Here is a 9741-nt window from a genome sequence, read left to right as displayed (position 1 = left end):
GTCCTTCAATATAGGCACACAGTAAACATTTCAGTAACCAGGTCATGACCTAATATTCATAAATTATTGCAAACAATTCCAAATTCATCACAGCATCATAAAACAAATTAGTTTAAAAGACAAATCATGATGAACATTGTTTCTCATGAGATGTTAAACATTTTTACATCAAAATTCGTTTAAAACTTTTAATAAAATATTTATATGTTTAATTCCGACAACCATCCCCTACCTGCATAATACACTGTGTATATACACAAAGAAATTTGTAAACACTCATGGAAGTGTTGTGTTCAAGAACAGGCTGGTTAAGATGAAAGAGACAATGGGTGAAATCCTGGACCTACAGACATCAACAGTTTTATCACAGATTTCAGAGGGGCTAGGATTTCAATGCATGACTTTTGTGCAAAAACTTGTGAGAAAGTCAAAGTTTTGTCACAGAAGTCATGGCCATGACAAACTTATAACTTTTGGAAAAAACTCTTATCAAAATAGTTGAGGTTTTCCCCTCTCCTTTTCTTTTGTTTTAGTAGAAAAAAACAGTATGACCCAAAATAGTATGTGATCAATGTAATAAGACTATCATAATGTGTACACACATGCAACCTTACTACTGGCATTTCCTAACTTTTGAGTGCTTTACATAGCAATCTTAGTGTGCTTTTAATGTAGTTTTATATCATTTATTTGTAGTTCACCTATATTGTCATGGTATCTGGAGGCTGATATTAATAGCGCTGATTTAATTATCCTTAAAAGCCTATTTTTAAAATACTAGATCCTTTGTTACTATGATGTCCAAAGCAGGTTGCAAGCAGGTGCCTTTCCCAACCTACTCTAAAACTAAGCCCACAAGCTGTGAATTGCTGAAAAAAACAAATTATTTCCTCTCTGGCTGCGGGTTCTCCCCTCTCCCCTGGATATCTGTGCATGGAGTGTCTCATTTAATATTTATAAATCAAATTTCAGGCCCTATTGTGCATGCAGATCCACAGTACAGTAGCACCTCAGTTACAAACTCTTGGGAATGGAGGTTGTTCATAACTCTGAACAAAACATTAGGGTTGTTCTTTCAAAAGTTTGCAATTGAACATTGACTTAATACAGCTTTGAAACTTTACTATACAGAAGAAAAATGCTGCTCTTAATCATCTTAACTTAAATGAAACAGGCACCGAAAGTTTCCTTACCTTGTCAAATCTTTTTTAAAACTTTTCCTTTTGTTAGTAGCTTACATTTAACACAGTACTGTAGTGTATTTGCCCCCCCCCTTTTTTTTTTTTGGTCTCTGCTGCAGTCTGATCATGTACTTTCAGTTCCAAATTAGGCATGTGGTTGACTGAAACTCTGGTGTTCATAACTCTGAGGTTCTATTGTACATAATGTATTTAAACAGCACACACTACACATTTAAATAAATCCTACAGCTAGTAGGAGGTAAAATCAGATACAGCCCTAAGAAAGACATAGAGACAGTATTTCTGTAACTCTCAAAGGAAGCCATTGAATCAAAAGGAACATTTACAAAACATGAAATTTCTGTACTATCAAGACTGAGTGCCTTGATGTAGGATTACTGAACAGCACCAAGAACATATACCATACATCATGAAGATTCATCCAGACCATCTGTGTACAGTCAAGCTGTGCAGAAGCAATAGATAATACTTCACTTGAACTGTATGCATACATTTTTACATACTATTTTGGGATGCCGTTTGTATGAAACATATCTATTTGTTGTATTGCATGGTGCTTTCGACTAATGTCCAAGCAAAGAGAGTGGAAATTACTTAATACCACCAACACTTTATTCCCCAACAATGCCACCTCTAGGTAACAGGGGCTCCCGAAAATCTCTTGCAGATTGGATCTGCGGAACATTTAAAATATTCCAGAAGGGGAAACAGCTCCTGAGAAATGGCAGGGACCAGACCCAAGCCCCCGCCCCCCCCCCCTTTGCCCCCCAGCACGAGGAACGGAGACGGGGTTAGATCTCAGCCGCTGCCAGGTCTGACATTCAGGCCAAACAGGAAGCGCAAACCCCGCTGTTAGTCCGCGCGAGTCAGCTGATGACCCAGCTTACCACGCAGCTGCAAAGGGGCCTTCTTTAATACCTACAAACCGAGGCCCTGGCGCCCCCCGCAGACCGCCCCGCGGCGCCAGCCGTGCGGCTCCCCAGGCTGCAGGAAGCCTCCTTCCTCAGCCCCCGTCTCCCCCAGCCTTCCCCCGTCCCACGGGCCCCACCATCACCGTTATGTCTCTGGACAAGCCCCACCCCGCCCCCCGGCTCAATCCTTCGGGCCGGGCCGGTCACGGCGCTGAGGGGCCCCTTTGAAAGCCCACGGCAGCCTGCGCCTCCCCGAGTCACAGGGCCTCCCCGACGGGCGTTCCCATTGGCCGCCGCACGCGTCCATGGCGTGCCGCCATTGGGTGGCGGTGCAGTCGCTCAGAGCGCGGCCGGAGGGGGTGGGACGCCGTAGCGCCGTGAGGTTCGGTTGCGTGCACGCCGCTAGCGCGGCTGTGTGTGTGTGTGTGTGAGGGCGGGGTGTGGCCGGCTGGCCGTTAGTTGGCCGCGAGCGGGGCGTGCTCGCGCGAGTTAATTCCCCGCCCCTCCCCCTCTCCAGCGGAGCCCGTCACGTGATGCGGGTTTAATGTTTACATTCTAAGCGGGCGCCCCGCTCCCCTGTTCCCCGCGCGCCGCCGGGTGGTGACCGTTTCGCTTTCATTTCCGGGCAGCCGCGGGCGAGGAACGGAGCCGACCCGCCCCCGCCCGTCCGGCTACGGAGCGAACCGAGGCCCCCCTCCCGCGGAGAGAGAGAGGCGGCGCCGGGCCTGGGCATCCCGCGCCGAGCCGCCGCGGCACAACATGGAGGAGCTGGTGGTGGAGGTGCGGGGCTCCAATGGGGCCTTCTACAAGGTACCACGCGCCGGGGCCGGGCCTCAGGGGAGGGAGCGCGGGGCCTTGGGCAGGAGGCGGCGGCGGCTCCTCCCGCCGATGGGGAAGGGAGAGAGGCCTGGCCTAGACGGCGGCCTGGGAGAGCCGGTCCCTCCCCCCCCCACCTGAGGGGAGGGAGCGGAGCGGGGCGGGCGGACGAAGGAGGGAGGCCGCCTTGGACAGAGGGAGCTCGGGGGCCCGGAGGCTTCGGGCCTATGAGACCTTCGCTCTGTGGGGGCAGGGAGGCCTGGGCTCGCCGCTCCCGGGGTGCGAGGGGAGATGAAGAGGGCCCGGCTGGGCCTCTCCCCCCGTAGCGCGCTGGGGGATCCGCGGCTGAGCAGAGCCTCCGTGCCAGGGGCCTTGCGTCGCACCCCGGCGAGCCCCTGCCGGGCGGCCCCCCCCCCGGAAGCTCGTTAACCGGGCCCTCGGGATGAAACGCCGCTCCCGGTGGCGCTGTTAATGCTGCGGTCAGGGATGCCCGCGCCGACCTGGCTTGGCGCATCCCTTGGCCTTCAGGCCTGCTCCGAGGTCCTGGAAACGTTACTGGCCGAATACGTCTCCCACTGAAAACGTGGTTTAGCCTGTTGGATGTGAACGTGGTGGCGTGTGTGCATTGGTGGTGGGGAGAGCCTTCACTGAGGGTGGACCTCGGGCACTGCCAGTTATTCCTGCTGCTTGTTGCCACTGGGGTTACATGAAATGAAGAGCATTGGTCAGTTTACAGTAGAACATCATTTGGGTTGCAGTGTCTGTGATCCAGAAGATTTAAAAAAACCAAAACCATGAGCAAAACGTTGGGCTAGGGCCTACTCCCATTGGAGTCAGCTGTCGTGGATTCAGGCCCTTGGTCAAAGTACAGTTAACCAGAATGGGTCTGGCCTGTTCCTGCAAGGTGCTGAGCACTCCGCTCATATGGGTGTTGGATGTTCTTAGTGCCTTCAAGAATTGGGCCTAATATTCAGCTGTGTCCTGTGTTTGTTAATAAACTGGAGATGGATGGAACTGAATAGTTCATAACGTATTATAGCATGTGAGAGGTAGGAAGGTGGGTCAGGGACCTAGATAATATTGAGTTCTAGTGGTCTAAAATGTATATACCAGTATATACAGATTTTTAAAAGTTAATTCTGTTTAAAATCTTTGGTTTTTTCCTTAAAATATCTGGAGGGAGATGTTTTCATATTTGATGCCATCTCATGTGTTTTCATAGTAAGGAGAGAATATATGAGTGCCAAATAGAGCATCTGTTGGGTCTGGAGTGTTCCAATTGAAATCCCAGATCTGTATAGAAGTACTAGGAAATAAAATATTGAACACTCACATAAGTCCCTTTTTTCTTTGTCTTTTCTTCGTTTTTTCTTTATTGGGTTGATGATGATTGTTCAAAAGATAACTGAGAATATGAAGTATGCATTTTAGGAATTAAAAAGGGTTTTTAAATGACAGTAGCTTTTTATCTAATTGTGCACCAGTAATTAAATGCGTTATATATCATAGGCAGGCTTTGTAGAAAGAGGTCATTTAAAACATGTACTCTCTAGTTAATAATTGATTAAAAATATATACTACTGTGACAAGATGACAGAGAAGATATAAAGTCAATTTCATGTACTTTATTTGAATGATATCAGTGCAGAAAATTCTCCGCTTGGGAAATATTGTAAATTTCTTGATCCCTTCCATTTTTTTTTACTCTACTACTAATAATAATAAAAAAATAAGGTGATCATGTAACCCAGCACGTTTTATTTTATTACCAACATTTCTGGTCCCAGAACAAGTTAGGTGGATGATGAATGGAAGGTTTCATTGGTTCATGAGTTACTCTATTTGTTCCATAAACTGAGAGTTTGTTTACTAAATGTGAACATCATTTAGTACATCCAGACTATTTTACAACATTTCTCTGAAAAAAAATATATTTTTCTTATATTTTAGAATTCATATAAGCTCTTTTTAGCAAATAGGAAGGGTAAATAAGAAAGGTTTAAAATGGCAAGCAAAATGATCAACTCTGATGCAAAGGTTACTTAGAGAAAACAATACTCTGAGATTAGTATTTAACAAAAAAGGCATGGTTTATCATTCTAGTTATATCTTTTTTTATATTACCATAATACCCAAGCCCCTTGCACTTATTAATTAATTCTCATGCTGCCCTGTCAGATGTCAGATTATCCCTATATTACAGATGGAGAAACTGAGGCACAGAATTACATGGCTTGCCTAACATCATACTAAATTTCTGATGGGGACCAGGAACAGAACAGCTTAAACACAAGACTATCCCAATGGGAAAATAAGAAATTTCTTCAAGCAGCATCTTGATGGATCCCTCTAGAGTTATAATATTGTAAAACTGTTCATCATCCCATTTCATTTTATGGTATGTTAATATCTAGTGATCATCCTACAATTAGTACTATAAAACCACCTTAATTCACTCTGATTGGAAGACCCTTAGCAAAAATACTGTAAATACATTAAATCAGGGTACATGCTAGTATGTATGGAGTACAAGACAAAGGATGAAGACATTTACTGGCATGAGTTAGGGAATGACCATGTATTTGAGTGGCAAAGCTTACAAAGAATTATTTAGGTTATCCCAAATGAAGGTCAGTAGTCTCATCATACCAGTAACACCAACTATCAGTAATACTACTTTTATGCCATATATATTAAAAGAAAATGTTTTAGTAATATAATGGAGAGCTTTTAAAAATGTTGGATATTTTTTATCCCTTTACCAGACGCCAAGGTTGTTTTTAATACTGTAAGTCCAGTTGTATTAGTGGAGGGGAAAAGGGTAACTTAAAATTGGGGAAGCTTTTATTTGTACTGTGTCTATTACAGTGGGGTCTTGGTCTGTTTGGCATCTAATATTTACTTCAGTATACACACTGTTTAATGATCTAAAATAGGTTTTATAAATCTTAGTGTCACAAATCTAAGGACAGATACCTCATAGCCTGTCATAGCTAGAAACGAGTACCAAATCACATGTAAAAGGTAGATTTCAGAGTAACAGCCGTGTTAGTCTGTATTCGCAAAAAGAAAAGGAGTACTTGTGGCACCTTAGAGACTAACCAATTTATTAGAGCATAAGCTTTCGTGAGCTCACGAAAGCTTATGCTCTAATAAATTGGTTAGTCTCTAAGGTGCCACAAGTACTCCTTTTCTTTTTATGTAAAAGGTAGGATTTCTAGCTTTCAAATGGGTAAAGCTCTCTGGCCTGGTTTTTCAGAAGTGATGAGAACTCTGAGCTCTTATTCACATTGCAATGGGAGCTGAGAGTGCTCAGCACATATGAAATGTAGGACGCTTATTTCTAGCGATCCCTGTTGACATGAGATGTTGAACTTAGAACTGTTGCTGGTCCCATTGTCACTCAGACCCGTTCAACTGGGGGTGAATGTTCCATGTTTGAGGATAGAAAACATTTTTTACACTACTTTGTGTGTATATTTCTTTTTCAATGGCTGTTTTAAAGCTGTTCAGAGGTTTGTAGCTGTAGAAGAGCCTGACCCAAAATCTCAGATTTTGAAAATATATGAACTTTAGGCATATTTGAAATAAGCCTGACTTTTGTGGCTTGGACCTGAATCTCTTTGGACCTGAATCTCTTTGGACAGTTAAAAATTTTAAGTGCTGGCTGATATGGCATTAATGGGCATAGTGCAGGTAAAATAGTCAAAGATGCAAGATAAATGCATTTTGTCACACGGACATCACTAATATATATGTGCTGTACAGTGTTTTATTTTCAGAGAGGAATACTTAAGTACACTTACAGTTTTTGAATGGTATGTGTTTCAGTGTGGGGTGTCATGGTACAAAATTTACATCTAATGTAAAATTTACACTAGGGAACAAATTAATAAGCGGGTTTAACCCACTTGTTCTGCAGCCTCATATACAAAATAATTGGTGATGTTTTAATGTCCTTCCCTCTAAACATTTATTCCCTGTCAAAGTACTTCAAGAAGTAAAAATTGCAGTTGAGTGACAGTTTTAGAAAATGGTGTTCATTTCAGTTGCATAGGGAGAATATAAAGGATGCTGTTAATAATATAACTATAGTTTATTTTTCTACAGTATATTAGAGAACTGATTTTAATATAATATCTTAGTACTTTATATTTTCAAAGAATTATACAAATATTAACGCCCTCTAACACCTCCACAAAGTAAGTAGATAATTTTTATTATCCTAATTTTGTAGATAGGTTAAGTGACTTGTTGAAGGCTGCTCCCTGAGTTATTGATGGAAATATGATTTAGAACTAAGGAGTTCTTGACTTCCAGCTCTGTGTTCAATCTTGAAAACCATGATGCCTATCCATAAGTATTTTTCTGTAATGAATACAGATGCGGTAGAAGGCACAATACAGTATACAAAGTAAGACATTCAGTAGTGTACTTGTTTCAGTTTTATGTAGTTTTACTGAAAATTACCAGTGTTAGGTCTTTTACTGTGTTCATAATGTTTAAATGCATTATAAAACTATATAGCTTAATCCTGTCTCCCATAATACTAGTCTCACATGTAAAATTGATGCCAACATAAGATGTTGATTAAAACTTGGTATCTTTTTCTTCTAAAGTAGGTGTGTCTGTGGGACTTCTGTTGCAAGTGACCAAAGAGGTCACTTAAAAAAAATTTAGCTGTGAGCATATTCAATTATTCAAATTAGATAAGAAAATGTTGTATGCAGCTGTTTAATGGGATCAATCCTATGCCAGTGGGGTTGGAATATACTGATTGCTTTTCCTGAAAGACACTCCATTACCTCCATTATCTCTTGCCGTTGATATACTGTTAGCATCCTGAAAGAAAAGGAGTACTTGTGGCACCTTAGAGACTAACCAATTTATTTGAGCATGAGCTTTCGTGAGCTACAGCTCACTTCATCGGATGCATGCCGTGGAAACTGTAGCAGACTTTATATATACACAGAGAATATGAAAAAATACCTCCTCCCACCCCACTGTCCAGCTGGTAATAGCTTATCTAAAGTGATCATCAGGTGGGCCATTTCCAGCACAAATCCAGGTTTTCTCACATCCCCCCCACCCCCATACACACACAAACTCACTCTCCTGCTGGTAATAGCTCATCCAAACTGACCACTATCCAAGTTTAAATCCAAGTTAAACCAGAACATCTTGGGGGGGGGGGTAGGAAAAAACAAGAGGAAATAGGCTACCTTGCATAATGCCACAAGTACTCCTTTTCTTTTTGCAAATACAGACTAACACGGCTGTTACTCTGAAACCTGTTAGCATCCTGTCAGTCTGTAACGTGGATCCATTTTTGACTTCTCCATCCACTTCCTGTCTGTAGCCAAATCTTGCCATTTCTTCTTCCATAACAATATTAAAATCTGCCCCTTTTTTTTCTTTCCTAATGGTTAAATTGCTTGTCCATTCCCTCAATGACTGCAATTTTTATTTTCAATTTCTGGATATTGAACTTGTCTCCATCCAAACTGCTAATGTTAAAATAATCTTTGTCATTTGTTGTTTTAGTCCCGTCACATCCTGCAGAATTCCCCCCAGCTCCCTATTGTAGTTCCTTGTCCCTTCTTTGAAGGTTACGTAATTCATCCCCAACAGATATCTCCAACCTTGTCTCCGTTTCTGTCAATTCCCATCCCCTCCATCCTTCTAAAGGTGCCAGCCTGGACATTCCCTTTGTTTCCTTCCCCTGATGCTCCTTTGTGACGTTTTGCCATTCTGCTACTCTATGTGGAATGCCTTTTCCAGGCTTGTTAGCCAAATTGGCTCACTTTTCTCTTTCTGATTCCTTTGAAGAAAAAAATTACTTCAGCCATCCATGAGCAGCAAGTTAAATGATTAATTTAACCCCCCTAACACTTAATTTAATAGTATGGTCAATATGTGCATATGCCATACTGAGTAACTGAACATTTTTCTTACCATAACCTTTATCCCTGCTCTTTTTCTTGCCCCTCCCCTGCCCCCTCTTTCTGATCTCCAGTTATTACATCTGATTTTACACTTTAAACTCCTTGGGACAGGTACCATATCTTGAATTGTTCATGTGACATGCCTAGCATACTTTTGGGCACTGAAATAATATATATATTGGTGTTTACAGTAGCATAACTTTTACATTTGTAAAATGACTAATAATGAAATTTAGGCCATATTTGGATCACTGAAAGTAAAACTTTATTTTGCAGAGTTTGTGAATGTTGACACATTTGAGACCTCCAGTAGCATCAATATGTTGAAGGGAAAGGTTTTATTTATTTATTTATGTTAGTAATGTCAAGCACAGGGATTTAATGTTGTTCAGTTGCCATGATGAAAGTGCACCACATTAAGTTTTTCATGTCGGGGAGAGTGAACAACTTTAGTTATTTTCAATTTTTCTGGAGGCTGCTCTATATTATGTGCTTTCTGTTTTTGTGCTCTATGGCTCTCAAGCAGTAAGGGCAAACCTTTCTGCTCATTAGTTCCTAAAAAAAAAAAAAAAAAAAAAAAATTGATAGTGGCCACTAATAATCTAAATGTTCTTCTCATGGTCTGTTCCTCGCTCCCCTGACTTCTTTCTGAACATCATTCCTCTTGATGTTATATCTACTCCAACCTTTTATCTTCCCCCTGTTTTCCTTCATCTTAGTCTCCCTCTACCTTTAGTATGTTTCACACTCTACTATCTGTCATGCATGTTTGCTCAGGCTAGTCTTCCATCCCTCCTTACCCATACACCTATGAGCCTGAGATATACATATCTCTGCATCTTTATATTCCAGTTTTCCCAGTCCATC

The 9741-nt window shown here is 41.9% G+C and overlaps 1 protein-coding gene across 3 annotated transcripts in view; it reads left to right on the top strand.

The window, feature by feature from the left end:
• Positions 1-2547: 2547 nt before the first annotated feature.
• FMR1 (fragile X messenger ribonucleoprotein 1) overlaps positions 2548-9741 on the top strand; it is a 59379-nt gene continuing 52185 nt past the window's right edge. For 2 of the 3 annotated variants that reach the window (XM_073358397.2, XM_073358396.2), the window contains exon 1: positions 2551-2923. In XM_073358397.2, coding sequence (XP_073214498.1) covers positions 2873-2923 — 51 coding nt within the window. In that variant the 5' untranslated portion in view covers positions 2551-2872. Of the gene's footprint in view, positions 2924-9741 lie in introns of all 3 variants that reach the window. The other variant, XM_073358398.1, reaches the window with a different exon arrangement.

The sequence above is a fragment of the Lepidochelys kempii genome, chromosome 9 (genome assembly GCF_965140285.1).
Source record: "Lepidochelys kempii isolate rLepKem1 chromosome 9, rLepKem1.hap1, whole genome shotgun sequence".
Classification (NCBI taxonomy): domain Eukaryota; kingdom Metazoa; phylum Chordata; order Testudines; family Cheloniidae; genus Lepidochelys; species Lepidochelys kempii.
Note: the sequence above shows the minus strand (reverse complement) of the source record. Positions and strands in the feature narration are given on the sequence as shown.